The sequence below is a fragment of the Daphnia carinata genome, chromosome 7 (genome assembly GCF_022539665.2).
Source record: "Daphnia carinata strain CSIRO-1 chromosome 7, CSIRO_AGI_Dcar_HiC_V3, whole genome shotgun sequence".
Lineage (NCBI taxonomy): Eukaryota > Metazoa > Arthropoda > Branchiopoda > Diplostraca > Daphniidae > Daphnia > Daphnia carinata.
The window spans coordinates 6,750,544-6,776,952 of record NC_081337.1 but is presented as its reverse complement, the minus strand read 5'-3'; the positions used below and the strand labels follow the sequence as shown (position 1 = coordinate 6,776,952).

Sequence of the window (26,409 nt, the reverse complement as noted above, 5' to 3'; positions counted from 1 at the left end):
CTCGCATGTTAGCTCCTCCCTCTGTCTCTTACATAACATGCAAAACCGATAGTGGCTCCGCACTATTTGACGCGTCTGAAATGACAGTTCCGTTGATGACTTCATTACATTAGTCGCAACATGAATCTAAGAAGATGATAAAACAAAAAAAAAACAAAATAACCAAAGAGTATTCTGAATATCCTTTGTCCATTATTTTGTTTCTAGAAAAAGATAGATCAAAAACCACTGTACAATATTCGAGAGACAGCCGGTAAACAGCGGCACCGCACGCCGTGCAAACTTGATAGGTTTGCATTCGATTCACAAACACCGCGTAATTATCCACAACACAAAGAAAAAAAATTGTTTAAAATAAAATAAAAAATTGTTTCGTTTCAACAAAGGCACGCGTACATCAAGCGAATGGTCTAGTAATTCAATTGGGGCTTGCACGGTAATTAAAAATTGGGGAGAACGTGGGGCGGGCGGGGGGGAGGGAGAGAAGAAAAACAAAAACAATCATGAGGCACAAAATCTTGTACATCAGAGGAAGAAAAAAATCAGTCACACGAGTCTGTACATCTGTACAGTGAGGCTTCAGAGCTCACACAGGCAAGACTGGTTTGTTTGCAATCGTTCCGTTATGTTATGATCATCACCATCCAGTGGGAGCATCATTGATTTTTCTAGCCGTTATATATACCAGTGAGTCCAACCAATAGGAGGGCTAAAGTCATATAACATTTGCATGAACGTTCGTGTCTTAGGAACACCAGCGCGATAAGTTCAAATTTTTTTTTTCTTTAGTTTTGTTTGTTTTCTTTAATTACGAGCATAAAAAACAGAATGTTTTATGGATTTAAAAAAAAATAATAATGAAAACGAAAAGACCCTTGGTCACATCTAACAACGGAAATGGGTCTTTGAACTAATCTTTATGCACGTAAATTATGCGAATGGGTTGTATGTTGCGGCAGTCTCTGTCGACAATTTCCAGTAAATTCGGAGATCGTGAACGCACCTCATCATTTCTCTTAATATTTTCTGTTTGTTCTATTTTTAATTCTATCTTTTTTTTTTCCTTCATCGACCAAATGACGCCGAAATATAGTCTGTTGTGTCTCTGTTTCGCCACTGAGCCGCAAGCGACATTACATTCTGATTTTCACGTGTCTGGAATAATGTTTCTCTGAAATCGCAAGCACACTGGTCTTATTTTTCTTTAGTTTGGGCAGAATCGTTGCTGCGATGCGCAGCAGTTCTTCATAATATATGGTTGGCGACAATACTGGAAACCGTAACGCTGTAGGAAGTCTTGGCAGGACATGGATCCGGCAATTTTAGTTATCCGATCCTCGCATAGCTCGTTAACACCTGAAATTCACAAACAGACACTTAAATTTCATCTTTCATCGTCAGGTTTTAAAAAAGACATACCAGAACTGGAAAATTTATTTGACCCCGGGCTAAGGGCAGGAGTTGTGCGAGTAGTTGTTTTTTCTGTTGTTGTCGTTGGGGTGGTGGTCGTCGTCGTCCGGAATCTTGTTACGCTAAGTGTAGGACGAGGTGTAGTAATCGTCGTAGCTGGAACAGTGGATGGCGCAATAGACAAGGATGACGCCGCGGGTTGGGTGTTAGCCGATTGCGAGTCTACCGATGCCGGAGTTGATCGTTTGGTCCAATTATTCCACCATCTAAATTGCGAATTTCGAATAGGATGATTACAAACATCAGTTACGTGAGGAAAAAGATAATTTTTTCGCACCTTGTGGATGGTGTTGAGCTCTTGGAACTCGTGTGCCACCACGGAATGGTCGTGATCAAAGGTTTTGAAGTTGTAGTCACAGTGGTTGTTGTTGCTTTAATCGTGGTTGTTGTCGCCTTGGTAGTTGTTGTCGTTGGTTTCGTAGTGGTAGTTGTGACTTTAGACGTGGTTGGACTTGCTTTCGGAGTTGTTGGGTTGAAAACGTGCGCCGTTGATGCGAGGCCTCCAGTAAAGAACGGTTTAGGTTCTGTGGCCGCCAGGATGGTATCAGTTCGTTTCAGGAAAGAATTGAGACCGAGGTCTTCTGAATAGTCGGGAATAGCATTTTCGTTCTCGACGATACAACGTCCATTGTTGCAAATCTGGGGAAATCAAAATCAAGAATTAGTCCACCATATTTTAAACGCCATATTTCAGTAGGGTAGAAAGGATTTTTTTTTTATTTACCTGGCCGTCTCCACAGGCAGAGCCTTCTGCTGCCGGTCTATAAGAGACGCAGTAACCAGACGAAGCGTCGAAACAAAACAGCTGAGCGCAGACTCGATCGTCTTTCTGTTATTTGGGAAATAATCAAGGTGTTTTTATTACGACACAATCCAGCGGCTATTTATCTAATAAATGGAGCCTTACGAAGCAGGCAGATGTTCCACGATCCATCCGACACTGGGCATCAAGGCTGAGCAGTTTTCCAGGTAGAACACGGGGAAGAACAGCGTCCTCGTGCGGACTGTTGAACAGGCAGGTGGCAGTTTCTCCACTGTCATTGCAACAAGAAAAGAACGAAGAATTGATGAGACCGTTTCACTTGACGTGCCATCAAGCCAGACCCTAATAATGGGACTATGAAGCCATCGAGCCCTACTTGAGGAAATGGTCGAACTGGGCGATGCTGCAAGAAGACCACTTGAAACCGCGGTCAGTGTGTCGCAAGTCGCTCATGATGTAACCGTCTTCCCAGCGACAACGCTGAGCACCGGGGCCGCCCAAGTAACTCGGTGGTGGTGAACCGTCGTGAACGGAGCCCAATCTAAATGGAATAAAATCTGAATTAAAACTTGTTGTTTTTGTGTTGTTTCGTTTTCAGGACGCCACTTACAAATGGCCGACTTCGTGAGCGGCGACAATGATTCCGGAGAAGCCGCCAGTATCCTCAACGATGGCTACGCTGTTGACTTTCTCGAGACGCTTGTTGACGACACAGGCTCCACCGACGTAGGCGAATCCTGAAATTAGGGGCATTAAGAAAATTGTGACGATCAATCTTGAAAGCAAGGGGGACAACAGAAAAGGATGATCCAATGTGGTAGAGGAAAAGGATAGAGAAACCAAGAAGTTGTGATGCCGATGCTAGAGCGAGTCACCCCATCAACGACAGACAGCGAAAGAAGATGGAACACCGCTATATATACAAGAAAGGTACAGTAGATATAGGATGGATTGGGAAAGCTTTTTTTTTTCTTTTCTCCCATATTCGTTGCTTTTTTTTTTGTTTATATACTTTGTTTATATTTTTTTTGTATTACTGAACAGGGTAAGGGATGAGAAGTTGCAATAAAGAGCGAGGTGATTTAATTCATCGGTGATGAACTGGACACGCTTCCATGGTAATTCGTGTGTTAAATTCGAAGTGTGGATGCGGCAGCTGGAAGGCAAAACAAAATCTTACCTCAATTCTGACAATTATTTCAAATATTCTTTTTTTTAATGTTTTTCTCTGTTCATTTTATGTCCTTAAAAAATCATGAAATTTTAGTCGACTATTCGACGAAGGCGATTTGAAATTTGTGTTAAGTTCGAGCAAGAAAAAGGTGAAACTGCTGCACTTCTCCACTTCTTGAATCGACTGGAAAAATTCAAATTTCTTTAAAAATATATATATAATAGGCGTGGAACGGGCCAAGTGCTGTGTGAACTGGTGCAGTGCCAATTGTTGTTTCCAAAAATATGATTTCGTGTAGGCATAATTGAGATTATGTGTCCCGCGAAGTCGAGGTAATCAAGTGCGTTTGAAAGTTTACACAGGTCGATACTGTTTCGTCATGCAAAAATTTGGTCATGTGGAAAGTTATTTGATTCACAAAAATACACGTTCAGTAAAGTAAAGTAAGGGCAAGTAAGTGATATAAAGTGGTGTAAAGTGGACAGTAACATGAAGTGCGTATATGTAGGCAAGTCATTCATGCATCATCAACAGATGCGGCCCAAAGTGGAGTGAAACTCTTCGTGTTGATTTTCTCTGTATGGCCACTAACAAGCAGAGCGGGACAATTAAATGCCACATCGCCATGTTTTACATGCAATAGGGTTTTTTTCGGTGCTATTATTACTTTTGTGTTTGTTCATCTTTCTCTTTCGTTTTCTCTACAATTCCAACTCTCTAGGCATGTTCCCAACCACAATGAACTGTCCATTCATCTCGCTCTGAGAAACCAGTGGAATCATATATCCTCGTAAAGTATGGTTTTGGGAAGGAAACGAAATAAAGAGAACGACCGACAAGATAAACAAACACGAAAGAATTTCGCTCACTTTCTTTTGGGGCCATAGTCAAGTAAAGTTCGCTTTCATTTCTTTTTTTTTCACAGTAAAAGTTGCAAGTCACAGTATGGTCTCGACTTACCGGCAGTTCCTCGATTGCAATCGTCCGAAACGAATTCACGTCTACACATGTCCAATCTGGAAGTAATAATAATAATAATGCCAAACACGGTTAACCACGACAAAATCGCTTGCCTTCGACACACGGTTTATCCACCGTTTTGGTGCAGTCAATTTCTAAAGTCAAATATACACATCACACACAGCGCGAAATGTTCTGAAAAAAAATAAGTCCGTTAAATGAATTACTCAAGTCTTTTCAGTTGTCTTTCCTAATATCCTGGACTCTGTTCGTATAAGTTGCGGTTTACAACGAAAATTTTCGATAAAAAAAATTGGCTGTACAGGCAAAAATTGCAGTGCGGCACAATTTCGTTGATCTTTCTGTATCTTATCGTAACGACGGGGACTGCTCAAAGACGAGCCCGCTCAACGCGATGGCCTTTTAGCTTGGCTAGAAGCGACTAGCATATTCGACAGACATTTGGTTCTTATTTTTGTTTTTACCATTCATGGAAGGCTCACCTTAACGATTAGCATTTCTTTTACCTCCCGCAGACGAGAGGGCTTTAAAAAAGAGAGCGAGAGGAAATATATATATATATAAAAAGCACATCAATGGAAGAGCTGGAGGATTGTTAGTAACGAAAGCGATGGCGGTTAGCTTCACTGGAAATCGGCTATAAGGAATGAAGGATTGGACGAACAAACGAGGAAAGCAAGGGAGGGGGCTAAAGCGAGAGACCTACCGGCGGTGCCGTTCGCACAGCGGCCGCTTTTACGACGTCGGCACATGTCGAACCTGCAATATTCGGGTGCAAGAAGGAGAAGAAGGACGGACAAGAGAACAAAAAAAAACAGCACAAAAAGCCATTGAATTAGAAATTCAAATGTGTCAAAATGCTCCACGTTTTCAAGATAATTTTTTTGTTGTTGAATATTTTCTCGCTTCCAAACGTCAACGAGAACCATCAAACGAAAATGGCCAACTGAGCAAACTTGTTGTACGACGTTAAAAAAGGCAAATTCTTACGGTTCGCTTGTGTATACGATCTGAGAATACTCGGTTATCTTTAAGAGCAATCGAGAGGTGGCTAACTTACTTGGTTATGGCTACGGCAATGTCGTAGACGGGTAAGCGCCTCTCCTGGAACAGGTACTTTCCCATATCAGTCAGGGCCGCTGTCGAGTCGATTGCGTTGCGCCCGACACGGTTCTTCTCGAAATAAGGAGTCGCGTCTCGTCCCTGTGTTTAACCACATTCAATCACCATTAGTTGGAGTTGTTTTTTGTTTTTTTTACAATAACGACACAAAGGAAAAAGAAAGCTGGCACGAGAAAGAAGGTAACAAAAAATTTGAAAAGCCATTGTACGACGCACCCTGGAGATGATGATGCCGGCGATGCTGATGCGCACTTTGGGTCCTTTAAGCAACTTGTAGCGGAGGTCGACGCCGTTCCAGAAGGAGACGAAATACTTCTTGATCTCGGCGTTGTCGCCGTTGTGCAACCTGCGATCGGAGAAACCATGCAAATATTATTTCAAGTTCGGAAAGGTTGTCACAGTGGGTGTAAACACACCAAGTATTGGACGTGATTGGCGAATCGAAGGAGGGACAAGGCGATTTAAGGTGCTAAAAACACATGTCCTTACCTGTAACCATCGTAGTCGACGATCACTAAAATTTCAGGATAGATAGTTGGTGGTGCACTGCGTTTCTGGCGTGGCATGCGCTGTGATTTCCCCGTTGGAGGCAAATCCATTTCCATAAATGCTGAAATTTCCGGAAAAGAAAGATATTGAGAAAAAAAATGAGTATAAAAAGCAATCGAATTCTGCGTCACATATACAGTTTAATTGGTCATTATTTTCTGTCTTATTATTTTGGTTCATTATTTAGTGTTTAAATGATAGGAAAGGATAAAATAGCTTAGATAGGTGAACATCTGAGAAGTACCCTGTATAACTACTTTCTTTATTGGATTCACGGGTTCAATGAAGCCTCGATTTGATCGCTGCTCTCAAGCGAGATTTTCTCTTAGATGGCCGTAATATAGCCGTGAAAATCACCAGAACTTAACGTGCCATTCAAGGACGATCCCATATGGTACTTGATTTTGCGCTTGGCCGCTTGTCTCTATTCAAGTACATTGTTTCTTTTTCCTTGTTCCATCTCTGTCCAAAATCCTTTCACCAGCTGATCGAACCTCCCAGCTAAAAACCCAAACCTGATTCTCCCACCAAGAAAAGAAAAAATAGAAAATGGTTCCGTCGTAAATAAAAAGATGATCGCCAAATGGGCTAATGGCTGTGCTTCGGATGGACGAGAAAACTACGAAAGCGTTTCGTTCCGAGCCCCCATTGCAATCCTGCTAGACTCATTAAAACTACATTTTCAAGCTATTTGAATATCAGATGGGCGACATAACAACAAAGGGGAACAGCATCAAGATAAGAAAATAAAAAATAAACGAAAAGAAAAGAACCTAAGAAAAGGAAAAAAAAAAGCAATATAAACGTACCATAATCGTCATCGGATTGGATGGCGGCTCGCTTGTAAACAATGTGGGAGCCAATGCTGTGCTGCATATCAAAGACAGAGCGCTTTTTGCGGATTAAAGCGTTCTCCGTGTCGTTGGCCGGCGGCAGAGTCGACGGCGGCGACGGGGTCATGAAATCGGCCGAGCGGAAATCTTCTTCGTCCATGAACATCTCGTCGTCGTGAGAGCCGCTCTGAAGCTGGACCCCGGCCGGCTTCTTCTGCTGTTGGCGGTGTTTAGCGGGCAGAGGACGAATGACCAATTCACTCCCGATAGTTCCATCCTATTTGATTAAATTATGAACAATTGCTTTAGTGTTTTTTTAGTTTCTTTTCGTTTTTTTCATGGTTTAAAAAAAAAAGAATTTAGAGGAAGCCAAGAATGAACAAGGAAAACGGCTGAGCGCTATTCCCTCTATGACAGGACGTAAAAGATGGTGGAGCTTGATGGACAACTATAATCAAGAGTCAGTCGTTTAGTTTACGACAATAGCCAGTTACGTTGTCGACATCGCTAAATTCTGCAATCGTATCCGCATTGCCCGTTTCCCCATTGTTCAATCATTTTTTATTCGCGTGCTATTTTTTAAAGTTACTTAAGAGGCCAAAGGTTGTCCCATTTCAGGATCCACGATCATGGCGCTTTTTTCTTCTGTCTTCATTTCTGCCTTTTGTCTACCACATTTTTTTCTCCCGCAGTTTTCAAATCCAACGTACGACCTTTGAAACCCCTAAATGCAGATGATCGGTATAAGGTGCGGCCACAACCTCCTTAAGTAAAATTGAATACAAAATCCAACAGGTGTTTTGGCGAGATAGAAGGGAAAGAAGGAAAGCCGCCAACTGTTACTTTCTTTGGAATTCCTTTGCTTATGATAAAGCTTCATTTCTCAAGCGGCTTCTTTCGACATTGGTCATTTTAATCAATTAAAAATTTCCTACATTCCCCGTCTGCTGTAGTGTCCCCTTTCCGGTTTCTGTCGAGGTTATGCGGGATTTCCCATTCGATAATTCTCGCGCTTATCTTGATCGTTTGTTTGTTTTTTTTTTACTTCGTTTTCAATTCCCAGAGAGTGTAATGGGTCGAAACGGTTGCGCGCTGATGACATTGAGTCTTTTTGGGGGCCTTCACCGCTCCGTCCTGCCATTTACCATTCATAATCTTGTTACGAGGATATTGGATGTTCTTGACGTTTCGGCTCTGCCAAAGAGAAAAATCTCGTTGAAAAATAGATACTTTGCCTTTCCCTCTTTTGGCCTCTCGTTCCCTATTTCTTTGTGGACCATACGGTTGCCATTGCTTTGTCTCATTTCCTTCCATCTCTTCTCTTTTCCATCTCTCTACCAGTTGTCTTTAATCTAAGAACCTGACGAACGGCGCGCGCGCTCACCATGTCGTTTCAACGCTCAAGGTTCCCCCCTGTTCCAAACAGCAACGCGGTGCCTGTCTAATGACTTTTCTTTTCAAATGAAAGAATCTTAAAGTCCCGGAAAACCAAGGTCGAACTGGAACGAGAGGAGCACCGCATATGATTTATTTGGTTTTTTTTTCTTTTTCTTTTTCCTTATCATGATTTTCTCTCCAATTCTCGTTCCTCCGTTTGTCGTCAGTCTTCTGTTGCGCTATCAAAAAGGAAAAGAAAGAAAAAATCGTGCTTTGCTTCTGAAAATCATTTTCTCTTCACTAGGCTCGAGGAAAAATAGCTCAATAATTTCCCGAATTCAAATCGGTTTCCACATCGGTGAGTCAAGGTCTTTTTTTTTTCTAATCTTGACCGAAATTTCTCTGACCAATCACTTTTTTTTTTCTCCCTCTCTATTGGCTCTTACGGCGGTGAATACGGACGGCATGGGAACTTGTTTCCGCCGTTTGAAACTGTGCTTGTAATTCAGTAATTTTTGAAAATAAGTAGCTTGCATGGAAATCACTTGAGGCGTGGATGTTATCCATCATAACACTCCGCGGTTTTGGGGGCAAATTGAAGTCGAAAAAAAAAAAAAATTAGAAGAAAGACAAGTTACTGTACCAGAATGAGGGCGTCATCTTCGGCGTCGTGGTTGACTAGCACCGCTGCCATCGTCTCCTTATCCTGGTAGACGATACCGACGTCTTCGTCCTTGATGAATCAAACAGTCAGCACATAAAATGTAAAAAAAAAGAATAAAGTTAAGAACTGGTTTGAAAAATGACTACTCAGCTTGTAACTGACAATCTTCCCCCCCAGACCCATACCATTATTAGCCAGAACGATTGGCATTGATGATCGCATGGAGCTCTTTTTATTTCACTCGTAAAGACTTTGGAAGTAGAGAGAGAAAAAAAACAAACAAACAAAAGGGCAGAAATACGAAAACGCAGACCAACTCCACTGTATGAAACCGGTTGCGACGGTTATAATTAAAGTCGGTAATGTTACCATAAAAAATCATCAAGGAGAGGAAGAAACTGCACACAGTTCCTGAATGATTCATTCTACTTCTTCGGTCGACAGGGACAAGAAAAGGTCGAAGGATTTCTTTTCTCTGCTTGTGCTTCGCTTTTCTTTTCTTCATTCGTTTCACGGCTGGTATCATATAATGTACCAAAGTTTATGTGGTGGTAGACAAGTCGTAACGGGGAAACACCTTGAAAGGCAGAAGAATGCAGCACGTACGTAGCAGCAGGAGCTCAATAAGATGGTATAGAAATCAGAAAAAGTAAACAAACACACACCACCTTCCTCCGTATAGATTTCCACGGGCTAAGATTTCCAAAACCCGTGGCCAATGTTTTGTAGTGTAATATAGTTCCTTAGAAGACACGAGAAGCTTGTCAAACAAGGCGAAAAAAAAAACAACAACAAACAACATCAACTAAAAACTATTCAGAAAAAATTCTGGGCTGGACTCAAGGCAGAAAAAAAGCGTAGATGATTGGGCCAAACATTGAGTCGCCTAAAAGGAGCGAAGAAATAAAGCTCATTCCAAACAAGGTGAATTTTCAGTTGAAAGGAAAGTGATTGGCTTTTGTTTCATTTATCTACCCCGAACAAACGCGCGGACACACTCAAAAAAAGCAAATAAATCCTTATTTGCATTTTTGAAACGAAAATTTTTTTCAAAGTCAGTTAGACGAGCAGTTACTAAATCTATTTTCAAAGTTGATTTGGAAAGTGAAGGGGAACTCGCGAGATGCTGTACTTGATGCTCTCAATCCAGCCTGCTTCGCCAACCCGTTTCGGTTTGGGCCGTGGTGGGCCGAAGAAAGTGCTTGTTTTGAAGTCGAAGAACAAGCAATGAGACACACAAAAAAAAAAAAACGTGAAAAGAACAATGAAAAAGACCAAGTTGGAAAGTTGTCGTTTCGTGCCCACCAATCTAACGCCACAGGAGGTAAAAGGCAAGAGAAAAGACTGGAAGAGTAAAAGTCATTTGCAAAGCGTGTCTTAAGAGACGAGCTATAAGAGATTTGTCGTACCGGAGAAGTCTGACGGGATAAAAAGACTAGAAAGGGAAGTGAGGGGCAAAAGGAGATTGAAATACTAGCAACAGGAGAAAGAGAAAATAAGAGAAAGAAAATTTTAAAAAAGAACAAAAACAAGAATCAGGTAATTTCTGTCACCCGAGTAACGTGCGTTTTCATCGTCACGTTGACGGATGATCGGCCAGAATTTGTAAAAAAAAAAAAAAAAAAAAAAAAACTTGACAGAATCGTAAGCGATGGAAGCTCACTGCCCCGAGTATTCAAAAGAACCCGGACTAGTGAAAGTAAAAAATAAAAATAAAATAGACAAATAAAAACTCTCACAAATTTTGGGAATGACAATCCTGACCCAGTTTTTTTTTTTTCTAAATAATTTCCTTCTCTTTCTCTTTTTTTCTTTCTTCCTTCTTTTTCGTTGTTCATTTCCGCCGCCATCCACGTCAAAGTTGACGTTGACCGGCTAAAAGCACATTCGTTCATAGCTGGAAACCAGTAGCATTTCCCCTCTTTACATGGATAAATAGCTGGTTGTTTAATCGTATTAAAGAAAATTTTTGAAAAATGTCCACTAGACCATGATGAAGCAATGTGCAGATGTGGTTTTTAATTCTTAGTCGACGTGCACTCGCCACGTAGGCTATTCGTTATTTGGCATGTCATTTTTCATTTTCTTATCCTAGGGCAGCCTACCTTTCTACATGCTGTAATCATTTGCTGCGCGGTGTGTCTGTCCACGTTTCACAACATCTTTCGTTTGGCCTTTTTGTTCATTAACTTTTTTTTTATGCGGCTATTGTTTGTGGCCGTTTCTCCCTTCTCTTTTTTTTTTACTGTTTCAAAATTTTCTTTTTTTTTCTCTCCAGACTTATTTTGTTTTTTTCTTAGCTGTCTGCCTTTTTTATTTTTTCGGACCATTCCCCCGCATTTGAATGGCGTTGAACTCTTTTCATCCTCATTCCTCGAGGCACCTGGCCAAGTGACGTCATTTACCCAGTGTCGTAGACGGTGAAAGTCCTACCTTTTTATTTTGTTTACCAACCCCCCTCCCCCCCAAAATTCGTTTCCCTCTTCAAGCCACGCACAAATATTTTCGTGATAAACCGGAAAACTATCGACTAAAAAAAGAAAAGAATTGATGACGATGCCAATTTGAAAAAAAAAACAAAAAATCCAGATCAAGAACCCGGATAGTTTGGCAAACGCGAAGCGAATGGTTAATCTGCTTTCTTGATCGACATCGCACCACAGCGACGATATAAGTACAACAAACTACCTTCAACTTGCCTTTAAACTGTCGTTTTATTTACTTTATTTATTTTGCATGCGTGATGTCTTGTTTTTGCGATTTCGGTTTCTTGCGACCGATCTATCACTCTGTCTTGATCTTGCCAAGTTTGTCGACATTTCGAAAGGGGGACAAAAATGATGGGTTTCATAAATGCGGCACTTTCAGATGACGGCAAAAAAATGCTTCATCCAATGCTCTTTAATGGTAGATACATTCAGTGTGCAGTAGCGCATTTTTTGGATTTTGTTTTGAAAGAATGAAAAAAAAAAATAATAATAATAATAACGATGCCTCGCCCAAGAGTGGGCGAGAAAGCCGAAGGGCGAGGCGCGGTCTTGGCGGCCTTGTTGGTTTTAATACTTTAATGGCGGCTGAGATTTTTCTCTTTTTTGCATTGTAGGACAAGACCATTTAAAGAAAACTATAAACCTAAATGAATCGTGTTTCGCGCACTCAAAAATTTGCTTGTTGTTCTACATAAAAACGAAAGGAAACGCAACAACAACAACAAAAAAAAAATCAGCAAGATTGGTTCAAACTTTCATTTTCTCGTATGAATAACAAAACTGCGGGAAAAAGGGACGCCAACGTAACTCAACACGGTGGACCGGCGCCAGCAACCTTTCACCTCCTAGCTGGCAGCTAAACCTAATGTTAATCAAACTGAAACTCTGAACAACCAATTATCAATCTCGATGACAACAACAACAACGCAAGTGCTTCTTTTCTAATGATCTCGTTCCCGATGAAAAATCAGGCCGTCGCAGGCAAAAGCGTATGGCCGTTTTCAGGTTTTACTGCTGTTACGGTTTGCCTTACTTTCCTGTTCTAAGTCGTAGCAGCTAAAGCGGCTCAGTATGTGTGTGATAGCTGTCCAGTTTCTTATCTTTCTGGAAACGACTTAGAGCAAATGCTGGACCGCTTTCGCTTTCTTCGCGAGTTTTTATGCTGTCGTCCCTTTGCTCTGTCGATGTAAGAACGTCACCTCTTTCGTCACCTTTCTAGTTTTTTCTCCAGTTCTTCCAGCGCCATGGGCAACACCCTCCAGGATGCTCGACCACCTTCGATCATGGCACCCTAAATGAATTTTTTTTTTTTTACGGGATTGACCTTAGACTTGGAAAATTACGAGGCGTGCCGTGAAAAGTTAAGAAGCCTTCGAGGCCAAATTCCGCCTCGTATCTGACGCTTGCAAATGGGAAAACAAAAGAAATGAGTCTAAGGGCACGCCCAACACAAAAAACCGAAACGACTTTTTTTCCGCAACTCAATCACCTACACCAACTACGGGCAACATAGCCTTGGAAATGCATTGCATAGGACAAGAGCAGATTGCTACACGGAAGCTCGGGCGTCTGCAAACATTCGATTTCAATACATTGCTATGCGCTTGTGATCAAATATCAGTTTTAAGCAATGCAGAAAGCAAGGCAAAAATTTCTTATCCTCGTCACATCAGCGAGAAACAATATTGAAAGAGGGACGTTAACAGCTCCAGGATTTTTAGTTCACGTTGGATTTTTTCCTGACTGATCGATTTCGATTCGTTTCGTTGCGTACCCGATGAGGAAACAAAATGCAAAACCAACAGGGGAGCTAGTGTCTGCAACTGCGATCGTGGATAGAAAGTTGCCTGTTGGACTTTTGACTAGACCCCACGTCATTCTCGGCTTGATTTCAAACGCACATCACGCGCTGCAAAATATATACTTTCACTTGGACGCCAGTCCAGCCGACGTCAGCTGGCCATAGACTGGAATATATCTGGACAAACGTCGCTAAGAGCCAACGTTTTCCTCTATGGCACGCGACAAGTGGCCAAGTCATGCTGTCACCACTAATTGTCACCACGCTATTCTCGGTTAGGCAAGAGACCGATGCCATTCAAGAATGCCAAACCGTTTGGCTGTACTTTAATACGTGGAAGGTCATAGAGTGTTTTCTGACCATGATGTACAACATCAGCTTTCCATAAAAAATAAAAACGCTGTCCTACCTGAGGCAGCTCTTCGAGTGTGATTCCTCCAAAGTGGGTTCGGTTTCCATCCATTTGATCGGCGGATGGCGAGTCGGCCACCCACACGCGAACCTTGTTGCCGCCACGAAGCAGCTGTTCGTTGCGTTCCAGTCGTAGGTTGTATCTGTATACATTTCGCCCGCAAAATAAATGAGATGGCAATGAATGAAAGGTCGTTCAAACTTGGAATGAAATACTGTAATTTGTTTTCTATTTTAAAAAAGGGGTTTTTACCGTGTGCCAAATGCGGACAGGTCGACATGGCGGATATCTCGCTCTGCGTCGCGCCTTACCCTTGATCGCAAGTTAATGACTTCATAGGTTGGAACTGTAAAAAAACACCAAAGGAAATATAAAGACCACAATGATCGAAAAGCCGCAAATGTCTTATTTTAAATTCCAGACATGCAATTGCGTAATTTTAAACCAGGCGTAATTCTGATCAAATAACAGAATATTGTATTATTGTTTTTTAAGAGTGCGCTGTTCTAGCCCGATATTTAAGACAACGTACCTTGATCGTGGGAATCGACGTGGAAAACCCGCCGCAGTTCCTCTGGCGTCATGTCATGGTGAACCTGTAACATAAACATCAGTTTTTAAGTCTTGTGTTTTTTTTTTGTTTTCTTTGCTTGTTTACTATGTTCCATAAAAAGATTTGTGCATTCACCCCAAAAAAGGATTCCCACAAAATCCTGGCAAAAAATCACCACCCAGACAGGGCCGTTGAAAACAAATAACATAAAGTACAAGAGTGTACGAGAACAAGCCAAAGCAATAACTAACACTGCTGCTACTACCATCTCTTCTATTGTGTTGCGCACGCGCATACCAAACGAATATATATATATATATATATATATTTTCTTTCGTTCGTTGTTTAGTTTTACGAGTGCATTTTCACAAGATAAAAGGAAAAACTCATTTCCGAAAGTAGCCGACAATGCAAAACTATAGCGACTACTTTCTCGCAGTAGGTTTTTGTCCCATTGTTGTCATTTCTATCGTAGAGATATATTCAATACGTCTATTGCAACCGTGCTTTTTATACGTGAAGGCCATCGAGCCCGACCAACTAGTTAGTTATTAGCCCGCCGGGGTTCGTGAAGGAAAAGTTAACTTTAAACGACAAACATTTTTTTTTTTTTTAGAAAATAAGAAAATCAAAGGAAGAAGTCTGTAAGGGAAAATGACGATGAAAGTGTCTAGTGGGTACGTGCGCTTTCGCTGCTAGTCTCGTACAGCCTCAAGCTTGCATTTTTTTTTTTGTTCTTCCTCAAGTCTTTCAAAAATGCAATCGTCTTTTCATTCAATGTGCATGTTAGTTTTTTCCTTTACTTCTCACAATCCTACAATCATTTCTATGCCATTCGCGGCGCAGTCCAATAACAAGCGTGAGCCACACGAGCATTTTTGCACCGATCTCTCTCCGCCAACACAAATGTCTAGCAAAATGTACAGAGAGAAAAAAAAAAGGAATACCGACAACGGAAAAAAAAACAAACATTCATACATTATGGATGGACTGTTAATATAACGACTTGGGTATTCAGCATGGAACCGAAGCCGGTTTATTCACGAATATCAACTCGCGAGCGAGGTTGCACATCACAACGATGGCATCAGGTGAACCTTGAGCAACTCAACGCACACGCACCTGTGTGTGCACACACGATGGGGTATTTCGCAGCTAGTCTACGTCGACGAAAACCTTTATGTCTGAAGCTCCGACAAGGCCGTGTTGTCCAGTTCTTTCCCACCAATAAAGCAGAAAAGACATTTTATTTTTACCACTCATCGGTTTGGCGGACGCGTGTCTCTCTATAAGGACGCCCACAACCCACCGGTATGCATCGGAATCATCCTGAATATGCAGTCAACTGGCAGACCATACTTTGAGAATGGCCTTTTGCCTTCTCGGCGATGACGTAATCTGTCACGAGTTTTTTGTTTGTTTTTTTTTTTTTTCAAGAAAGAAGACATCACGACCGAAATACAAACAGAACAACGGTGTTGTATCTTTCAACAGGGAGTTATGGATTGTGTGAAGAGGTGAAAAAAAAAAAGTGGGTCGCCTTACTACACTTGCGCAACGGTCATCCTATGCCGTTTGGTCTATATGGTAATCCGTATTGCTCTAGTTTATTTACACCCGGTCTAGCTACCTGGAACCATGCTTCCCTTCCAGCAAAACAAACAAAAATCGTAATAAATAAATAAAATTAAAAAAGCAACAACACGCAAACAAATACAAAACAAAAAGAATTGAAACACGCATCAAACGCAAGAAATATAGGGCACGTGTAGTGGAAAATAAGACGCTCCAGAGCGGGGCATGTGTGTATGCGTTACGTTCTATTCTTTAAGGTTTTTTTTGTTTTGTTTTTTTTCTTTCCTCCTTTCTAACAATGCAGCCATACCAACAGAAAAAAAAAGAAAAATCCAGAGTGAACGGTTACGCTCGGCTGATATCTAGTAGACAGTTCATAGCATTCTATGAGGACTTTCGGTCCAAAAACGAGGACTCCAACGAAATCGGGAAGGTCCCCCTTATTTTTTTTTTACGTTATTACGATTATTATTGTTATTTTAAATGATTTTGATGACTATCTTCTCTATAAGCGCGCGTGTGTAGGATGTTGGCCGCCAGGGAAGTACACGATCACTTTGAGCTGCTCGATTAAACATTTCGATTGTAATTTTCTCGTCGTTCAAGCGTGTCATACGGTATGTATACCGACCGTTTTTACAAAAATAGGCAATTGCGTTTCGTTTTGTTTCACTTTGATCACGGTCCGGTTCATTACTAGACGATTGTCGTCGAAAGAGGTCGACTGCCATCTCTGCTGGCGCGTGAGCAGGCAAGCGAAACCGTGCAGGCCCTTCTCGGGAATCGAAGGCTTCGCACGCGTCCCGTACGCGCAGATGTTGCGCCTGCAGGAGATTCATGTCGCACACGCGCTCTCCCGCTGGCGTGTAAACATAGCCTCGATCTTCTCCGTTCTTTTCCCTCTCTCGCACGACTATTATTCCTCTTTTTTTTTTTTGCGTGTGTTTCTTTTTTTTCTTTCTTTTTTTCGGTCTGATACGATTACTTTTTATCCCCATCGATAAGAGGAGAAAGCGGCCAACAGGCGTCGCAGGGCGTTTTCTCCTTCAATGAACGGACGCTATTGATGATGACACTGCCCTACTGCCGTCCTTTTTAGTCCCTGATTGTAGACTCGCGTGCTATCGTGTGAGGATTGTTACACAAACGAGCGCACAAGAAACAAAAAAATGTTGAACATAAAAACGACTTTGTTGTACGCATCTCGCAAATAAAATCACGCGAAACAATACAAATAAAGCGAAAAGACGTGAAAGTTTGTATCCCGTTCACAACTCGGTGCCCGATTTCATCTAGTTCCTGTTCTTCCTGTTTGTACCTGTTATTTTCTTTGGTAAGCTGCAAAGGAAGACCGGAAAGCTAATCGAGCCTTCCGAATCATTCTATCGTCGGTTCAAGCAATCAATCAACGGAGAAAGCTCAATTTTTGGGGGGAACTAGCTTGCTCGCAAATCGCGAATCTTACGTTGAATGGCACATGTTTTTTTCCTACCAGTCTTTCTCCATTGTTGACCCTTCCTTTCACTGAACGAATCAAATTCCTGGAGTTCATTTAGCTGTTTAATCTGAAAAAATGTTCGACTCATTGATGACATCATCGCGAACGCAACGCCTAATAAACTCCCTTTAAAAAGACGCTTGGCATTGAGCAAACCGCATCAGTGCACGTATAATATCAATGGATGGTTCGTCGATTAAACGGATCGCGGAAGAAAAGAAGAAAGCAGAAAAAAAGACGGAATTACAAGAAGAGTTTGCGGTTATTCCTCATTTAAGAATGCATTCCCCTGAATAAGAAACGTCTTATGAATAGAAATTGGACGGAAAAAGACTTGGTGAAAATTGCCAAAATTCCATCATGCGTTGCGGCGTCGATGATGTAAACGCTTACGCTTTTTTTTTTCTTTTTGCTAGGCAGCTTGACATGTTAGGAAGAAAGCCGCCGGCTTTGCATCGCCGCGCTTTTAAACGTCCCATCTATCAAGCGGCAAAATGACGCGTGCACATCTCACGCATTTCTCGTCTGGATGCTCTCTCTTCTTCATCCATCTTTTTCTTTTTCTTATTCGTTTGCTCGTTTCCTCACTGCTTCCACTTTTCCGCGTCTGCCCCCTATCCCAGCAATGGCGGAAGTATTTTTTATTTTTATCGATGACGGAAGGATATTTTGTTCTTTTCAATAATCTGCGCTTTGTCAGGATAACTTTCAATGCCGGGCGTCCTCGCTTTGCGCATGCTGGACCATTTGAAACACCGCACCTAAAGATGCCGTCTCCATTAGCGTATGTTTATTTTCTGTTTTCTTCTTTCCGGATTCGTAAGACCTCCACCGAAATCACCGATCGTTGTCATTCTTTTTTTCCTCTCCGTTTTTATTTCCTTGTACATATGGTATCCCATCATTTGAATAATACCAGTTGAAAGAGAGGCCAGTGTTTTTCCCTATTCCCGTCATGTAGACAGGCGGGACGTGCGCACCCACTGTGAGTGCGGTCTCTATGTGTTGAGGACGTCAGTTGTCCAGGACTTAAGGTGAGGCAGAACGCGGGAAGTAAGCCAAGGTGAGACAAGGCTAAAGGCGGATGAAAGACTGTAGGTGGCCTGTCCTGGCAGGTGGCCGTGCATATCGACGATGATTCGTCGTGATTTGTACGGCGGCGACAAAGTCAATGCGACCTGACGACATGCAGTTATCTCGTAATAACAAGATATCGACGATTCTCGACGACCTTTTATCATCGATGCCATACGTGGCTGTGAAAAAGGGCGGAAGAAAACAAGCATCTGACATGCCCTATTGTCGTGACTAATCAATTAGACGAAGGAGAATACATACAGCCATCGAAACGAAGGAAGAAAGACTGAAAACAAAAAAAAAAATTGCAACTTACTTGATTGTTGGCAGCAGTGAAGGGCAGTTGAACTGTGGCAAGGTAGAGGAAAGCCACAGCGAGATAAATGCGAGTGTAAGACATGATTCAAACAGGATGTTGGAGTGGGTTAAATATGGCAGCTGCAATAGGAAAAGTAGAAAACAATGCTCTTGGGTTGTCCTCGAAAAAAACAAAAGGCGGGCGGAGAAATGCTAGAAAATTAAAAAAAAAAAAAAATTATAATAAAGTAACGAATAAAGAAACAACTCAAAAATTTAAAGAAATCGGAAATTCATCAATTATTATTTTTTGTGTTATTATTACACGCGAAACAATGGGGGTTGGCTTAAAGGTAGCCATTTGAACAAAGTAATCATTGGCTTTCACTTTCTTGTTTATAATTTTAGAAACTCGTGCGAATTTTTTTTCCCGAAACAAAACTCTTGGGGAGAGAGAGATTCTCTGCTTCAACGACTATTTTTTATGTGTTTTGCGTGTGTACTTCTTTCGTTCGGAGTTTGACCACACATGCGTGTGTATCTGTTTAAAGTTACTCACGGCCGTGGGGCTGTCCTATTTACTAAAGCCGAATGGGAGGAACTCAAATGGATCGCGTCTTTCGCAGCGTTTGAAACAATTCCCGCCTTCCCTTCGTCTTACGCGTCCATAAGGAGGAAGATGGGAAAGAACGGAGAAGGAAAAAAAAAAGAGACAGGAGAAATAAGAAATTAAAAAAACTAGGGATTTTCACTTGAGGAGAAAGCCAAGATGAAAGACGATCATCATCTGTCCATTTTTTCGCTTCGTTTACTTGGCTTTTTTTTTTTTTTACTTATCTCTTCTTCACCTTCTTCATCATCTTCATTTTCGTGTTGGCATCGTCGGGCTTTCTCTCTAAGGAATCTCTTCAACATTCATCTGAACGGTCGATTATAGTAAATTGGTTTGCTTGTAACAACGTGTTCGCAGAGGCAGTTGCCGGATGCTGCGGACGTACCTCCCGGAGGCCACCCCCGCGGTAAATTGTTCTTCCATCGTTGCGCTTCATTCGAATTCATTTTTTATTTTCCGCAGCTGCCCAAGGGCCTGTGAGGATTCGACCCGCTGTCACATGATTTGTGTGATTTAGTGGCAACGCTTTTTCTCGTTTGCCTTCGTATCAAAACGGCCGTGCTTTCAATTTGAGCAGAAGACGTTTTCTTTATTCAGTCCCATTTTTAATCAAGTAGCAATGGCGTCACGGTATCTTAGCATGGGGAGGTTCGCAATTATTCCGAAATTGACCAAGCAAAAAGTAGGTAATCGAAAACACAAAATTCTATTTAGTTCTCCCTCCTATTTTTCGACTCTAAGAGAAAACTAACGCTCCGAGACATTGCAGCTTGCCCATCAATCAGCAGATGCTCCCAGCTTGAGGATTGAAAGGGGCGGATTTCAGCAAAAGGAGAAAGGAAAATGTAGAGGTCCGAGCGCAAAGTGGATGGGATCGAAGAACAAATAAAACAAGGCGTTGGTGACCAACAACGCCGTGTAAGCACATGCGTGTACGACATGTAAACGGTCTACACATTAGCGACATGGAAATGTATGAAACGTGCATTCAGCATTAAATTCAAACGTTCGAATCGTGCGGGAAAGTCCTGACTGGCAGGAGACACAGACGGTTTTGTATTGCTGCAAAATTGTCTACTGAAAAAGGTTTCACGTCCTCGATTAAATATACAGCATCAGCGGTGCCAGCAGTGAATAAGAAAAGGGGCTACTCGGGTCATTTTTCTTTTCCTTTTTTTTTTTTTCTGAAGTCTGAAGAGCCTCCGGTCTCAGCGATTTTCTCTCTCCCTTTTTTATTTCTCTTTTTCTCTCCGTGGGACATCGTCTTATTCCGGTCATATCGACCGAAGCGTATTCTTTTTGGGTGGGAACATCACGTCCATCAGTTGTAAATCACTCGATTATTACGTTGGTTATTTATTTCGTTTGTGATTTTTTTTTTTAAAGATCGCCACATCAAAGCGGACGGCCGAGAAAAGATTCCAGCCGCGGGCTTCACAGATATTGTGTGTTTTCATCTCTTTCAAACTTATCATTACGTGGCCTCATTTTCATTTGTCTGATGGCCATTCAGAAAGTGTTCTAATGTAATACATACACGCGAAAAGAGCTCGCCAATTCAAGTGGAAACGTAAACAAAAGGCTCTTCGTTCACACTAATGTGGACGTCAAACTGAGTTGTGTGACGAAACATTTCAAGATGGGACATGTAATTATTATCGACTGTTACCTGGAAATGCCGGGTAGTGGTGACGTTTCAGCTGTGGCTCCTCGCGGCTTTGAACAAATTAATTCCAAGCCCAATTGCACAAAACGAGAAGCCAAACTGAGTGGGAGAAAGTCGCTTGGGTCTTGTCGTAACTCTTGGCGATCGAGATCGGCGCAGGTTCAAGTAGCGACGATCGTGTTGATAGCTGCAGAAACTTCAGAAGAACACAGAGGTCTACAAAACAAAAAAAAAAAGGTCGCACTTGTGTGTGAAAACTGGGGGGGGGGGGGGGCCGTTTCGGCGGAGTGAATCGAAAAGCAAACGACAACGAACGAAATTTTTATAGAGATTCAACGAGGATCGATGTTGCCGCTATGTCGATAAGAAAACACTGCCGAATAATGTTCATTTTCTGAATGGAAATGAGCTCCCGTCAAATGCAAACAAACAATAACTATTGGAAAATGGCAGCGTTCGAGTCACTCGGATGCAAATGGTCGGCACTTTCTTCTTTTTGATTCAATTTTTTTTTTTTAACTCTTCCTTTGCTTGTTTTTCGAGTTCTTTGACGAAACAAACGACGAATAACAAAAAATCCGGTCACTCGTTGCGCTGGTGGAATCAAAAGTGAGAGAGCGCGCGCGCTCAAAAAAGGAAGCAACAACAAACAACAATAACAACAACTGCAACAGCGCGATGCGGTGAGGTTCTTTTCTTTTTTTTTTAGTCAGCAAAAGTAGTACGAAGACAAGGAGGTTGGTCGGACGGTATTAGGGAAAAAAAAAAGTCTGAGGGAGCACCTGTTGACGCGGCCACGGCCAGAGCCTCTCTGAGCTTCGACTAGCCGCAACAGGTGGAAGTCTTAAAGGCAGAAAAGGAATGGGGAAAGGGAGGGGAGTGGGCAGGCGAAGAGATGGGGGGAGGGAGCGAGAAAGAGAGAGAGAGAGAGAGAGAAAGAGAGACTTCAGAAGAACGTAGGAGGAGGAAAAGGTAGGAGGGAAAGAGAGAGCCGGAGCGCGGCGCTGCTGTTTGCCTTAGCTGCCGCAGCTTCTGGTGGGGCCCTCAGTGTTGGCGCTGTCGCTAGTTCTTTTGGGTCCTTGAATTTCTTTCTACGAAAAAATAATAAAACGAAATAAAATTCTCTCTCTTTTTCCTTTTTTTCTATGTACCATATCTATGTAGCATATCTGTCTAGCTATCCCCCGATCTGGCTATTTTTCTTTCTCTTTTTCGACACAGGGCAAAGGGGATGATATTTGTTGCTTTTGTCGTAGTTCAAGGCTCACGCGAGCTATCCGTGTGTACCACCATTTGCCCTAGTCCCTGTATGTTACCTGGTCCGTGCAGGTTACTCACCAGCCGACCGCCATCGACTTCTCCGCTGCCCTCCCTGATTGCATCGCCCTATAGTTGTTGCCTCTTTTGGTGTCCTCCTCTTCCTGGGCTTCTTCCAGTTCATTTCGACTTGGACTCAGCCTATAGAGGCTTACGGGTAAGAGGGCAGAAGGTCAGATGTGAAAAGAAGGGGAGAGTTGGGCCGAGTACGTCGTTATAGACAATGTTCATCGAATGGAACGAAGAGAAAGAAAACGAGAGAGAAAAAAGAGACAAAAGTCTTAATAATTCACGGTAACTCCCGAACGGAGCACAGGGCTGGCCTTGAATGCAAAACAGTGGTGCTGCTCGGACGACTGTCCAGCATGTTAAATTGATGCAGCCGAATTTCTTATCTCTCTCTCTCTCTCTCTCTCTCTCTCTCTCTCTCTCTCTCTCTCTCTCTCTTTCTCTCTCTACATTCAAAATTTTGGCGTCCAAAAAGAAAAATCGAATGTGTTTTCATGTTCACTTTGAATTCCTTTCTAGGCTGAAACGACAGTGAGACCAAACGCAACGAAAAGGAAACGCTTTTAATGACAAACAAGTTTTACGAGATTGCTCGATTTGTACGGATAGACGGTCGAAAAGGTGAGTGAAAGAGAAAGAAATGTCGAACACTTTCGACGGTGAAAACAAGTCGCAAAAATCGATCTCTCGTCGTGGTCACGGTGCTGACTAGTCGACTGGCAAACACGATCCTTTGGGTGGAGAGCTGCTTTTTACGGACAAAGTATGGACCTGTGGTCTCCTATATTTCTTTTCCTTCCTTTTGAATCACAGGTTGAGAGTTGAGATTCGAGAGAGTTAACAAGTGATAATTTTTTTTTGTTTTCCGTGATTCGAGTTCTCCTTTCTCCATTCTCTCTCTTTTGTTTTCTATGGTACTTGCTGCACGTTGGCTTTTTGTCGTGTTTCTCCTTCTCTATTACACTGTAGCCTATCCCTCTTTCTCTTTCAAGGAGAATCACGGCTTTTGTTTTTTCTCTCTCTTTCTCTAATCCTCGGCTTATGGCACTTAACGGGCAGTCAGCTGGCTCGAATTAGACGAAAAAAAAAAAAAAAAACTTTTCGTGCGTTCGTTCGGGATTTCTCCCTCGGGTAAAATGTCGATTGCGTTGCACGTGAATAGTTTTCACGGACTTTGTTTATTGTTTATCGTTTGCCCTCAATATCAATGAAACCATATGCTAAATGAGTCGGCTACATTCACATCGGCATTTGAAAAAATAAAATCAAAGCAATTTATGGTTTTGCAACGCTAACCCAATTACTCAAAATGCTTTTACGGTGCTGAGTCCTTATTCATCAGTAAGCATTTCATTGGTTCTAAACTCCGGTTTTTTTCCGTTTTATTCGAACAGATTGCAACTTTTTGTTGTGCGGAGGTAACGCTGATTAGATGCAGGTGTCATATTGTTAAGTTATTTGTTTTGAATGTAAAAAAAAAAAAAAAACGAAGCAAACCGGTTGTCCCTTCGCTTATTATGCGTACAAGTAATTGCGCAGCTTGGCGGAAATCGCAAAAAGCAATTTTTTAAAAAAGCAAATAAATTCGTACTGATAGAGATCCCAGGGTTCTTTTGATAAGGGCAACGATTGCATTGTTTCCATGTTCGTATTTTAATTTTTTTATACTTGTATGTTTGCTCTTGAACAATCCACAATCGAGCGCATAGGAAGCGCTTGAAATCAGTGCATAAGCTTGGTATTCGGGTGGGGCCTATTCAAGTGTTGGAACGCCACAAACGGCCTTCGACCCGTCTGATTCACGGTCACATCAAACAGAGTAATCCAAGTCTCTTCGCACATTTACGATGAATTCGTCTGGCAATTGCCAACGGGTAAATAGGCAACGGCTCCACCCTACGCTGTTCGTAGAACGAAGGCGTTAATTAAGACACGGCTTTTTTTTTTTTTCGCAATAGAACCACGTCAATGACAAGGTTGAAAGGTAGAGACATCAAATAAAACTTGGCCAGCTAGCCAACACATGTTATCCTGGTGGTTTGCCTTGGTATCCCCTTTCGTCCAGCTCCGATGGTTCATCCGCGTGGGCGTGTGTCACAACCCACAAGTGCAGTATGATGGCCACAGCCAAGTAATACGAAGCAGGCTGGAACGATGGCGACATCTTATGAAACGGTGAATACACCAAAATGATGTTGTCGAAAAAGGATGCGCTTACCAAGGCTGTGTTCTTACAATAATAAACTAACTTGCGGTGACCGTAACGAGTAAAAATGAAAACATCACAAATGTCTCAGCACACATTTCATTTGCCATATCCTTGTGTGAAGAAGAAAGGCCTCAACGATCGTCCGGCATCCGGCGTCTAACAATTAGCCCTCCCGTTCGATGCGCGTCACAGGAGCTAGTGGATCCTGGACGATGCAATTCGGATTCAGACGTACAAAAGTGTGAGCTATTCGACATGTACAACAGTTTGAACGAGGATGTCATTTGTCTGCAGGCGAATGTTTTGTCGCTATCTTTGAATTTCTCGGAGAAATGACACCGAACATGTCCAAACACGGCGATGACGACTCGGCTCCCGTGGAGAACCCGCCAAATGGCGTCCGTTTCGAAGAATTGAATGGGTAGGACTGCAAAGATGTAGCAAAAAAAATAAAGAAACAACTTCATACGGCGGACTGCTGAAGCTTAGAAACGAAGACCCATTCAAAACCGTGTCGTGAACCACCAAAGAGACCGGTTCGTCACTACGTCACCGTTAACATAACGAATAATGCAAATATGTTTTCGCCATCAGTCAAATCTGAGGACAGTAGAATCAGCCAAACGAAAGTAAAAAAAAATAATAAGCTAATAATAATAATTCAAAATAAACAAACAAACAGGCAACCGTCGAGGTCGAAGAGAGTGTGTCTATATAGTGAAAGTGATCCATCACGCCACGGAAGAGAGAAGAGAGATCAGAGAAAGGCGTCATTTGTGCATGTTCTTATTGAAATTGGCAGCGCGTTACGAGCCGATAACGTTTTTGGCGTCGTATTCTGGCCCCTTCGTACGAGCGTACCGTAGAAACTGCATTTCGTTGGCGGCAATCATCACGACCGCCAACACCATCACGACCCACCTCGGTCACGACGCACCCATAAATACTGAACGAGTGCACGGCTTTTGCGACACCCCTGTGGAGTGGCACAATACAAGAAATGGCCCAGAAAAGGCAAAGAATGACAAGAGAGTGACAAAAACATTCTAACTGCACAGAACAATCGCTATCGAAGAAAACAAAAATCCGTGAAGACAAGACTGTAGAGCTGTATTTGGTTTTGTTTTCGTGTATATCTAAGAATATTTATGGTTTTTTGGGGGGAATTTTCTTTGCAAATCAGCCACTTTCTTTCTGGCAACTCGTCAAAATCAGAGGTTACTTTGCGTACCGGTATATGCAATCGCATTAAAGCAGCACATTCGGGGTATCTACAGTGTTATCAATTGTGGGCGTCGTGGAATAAATAATGGACCAATTTGCGAAAAGAAATGATCAAGAAAAAATTCCCACAGTTATTGGTCTTTACTGGAGTGAAAAAGGGAAAGGAAAACTCAAAAAGAAAAAAACAAACAAAACAAACAAGAGAAAATAGAAATGATCAAATAAACTAGGACTAGAAAACATAAGACAAATTCCCACCATTGTTTCTCCTTCAGTTCAATGTAAGGCTTGTTATACAATATGTTACGGTTCCGCCACAGTGGCAGTTTAGGGCATATCAACAAGGGCATTATTGTCTATGCATATTCGCTCCAAAATAGGCCAAAAAAGCATAACGAATAGCGGCATACGCAAACAATGTTATATAACCTTGTTGTTCTTGATGAATGACCAATGCTTGACTCGCCAAGGGGAACACTTCGCATTGATATGCTGCCAATTCGTAGGTGAAGGGCGACAAAACAATAGCGGGAAGGGAAAAAAAAATTAATATATCTATAAATATATATATTGCGTTTCTAAACGCAAAGAAAAATATTTAAATAACATAATAACAAAGATCCGAACTCATAAATTCAGCATTGCAGTCGCAGCCTATACCGTAGCGCCATAATTCACTTACGTATGTATACTGTACATAAGCTGCCTATATGAATGGATGGCACGCAAAGCAAAT

At 42.0% G+C, this 26,409-nt stretch overlaps 1 protein-coding gene across 2 annotated transcripts; it reads right to left on the bottom strand.

The window, feature by feature from the left end:
• Positions 1 to 1,038: 1,038 nt before the first annotated feature.
• LOC130688084 (A disintegrin and metalloproteinase with thrombospondin motifs like) lies at positions 1,039 to 21,733 on the bottom strand. 2 transcript variants are annotated; one of them, XM_059496386.1, is made up of 18 exons: positions 20,918 to 21,733; positions 18,655 to 18,848; positions 14,168 to 14,231; positions 13,888 to 13,981; positions 13,633 to 13,777; positions 8,913 to 9,002; positions 6,869 to 7,169; positions 6,000 to 6,120; positions 5,727 to 5,856; positions 5,449 to 5,591; positions 5,095 to 5,147; positions 2,844 to 2,970; positions 2,610 to 2,774; positions 2,378 to 2,504; positions 2,195 to 2,299; positions 1,748 to 2,109; positions 1,420 to 1,676; positions 1,039 to 1,356 (listed from the first exon to the last, which is right to left on the bottom strand). In XM_059496386.1, the coding sequence occupies exons 2-18, from the start codon at positions 18,736 to 18,738 to the stop codon at positions 1,205 to 1,207; spliced, it is 2,520 nt and encodes an 839-aa protein (XP_059352369.1). In that variant the 5' UTR covers positions 18,739 to 18,848; positions 20,918 to 21,733; the 3' UTR covers positions 1,039 to 1,204. The 2 variants fall into 2 exon arrangements, with proteins under 2 accessions (XP_059352369.1, XP_057367083.1); XM_057511100.2 differs by lacking the exon at positions 5,095 to 5,147 and adding an exon at positions 4,368 to 4,423.
• Between the last annotated feature and the right edge of the window lie 4,676 nt (positions 21,734 to 26,409).

Excerpts from the sequence above, each read along its gene's own strand:
- LOC130688084 (XM_057511100.2), bottom strand. The coding sequence starts at position 18,738 with ATGTCTTACACTCGCATTTATCTCGCTGTGGCTTTCCTCTACCTTGCC. Across the intron at positions 13,982-14,167 it reads CGTCGATTCCCACGATCAAG|TTCCAACCTATGAAGTCATT; the intron begins GTACGTTGTCTT and ends GTTTTTTTACAG. Across the intron at positions 2,505-2,609 it reads CAGTTCGACCATTTCCTCAA|TGGAGAAACTGCCACCTGCC; the intron begins GTAGGGCTCGAT and ends TTGCAATGACAG.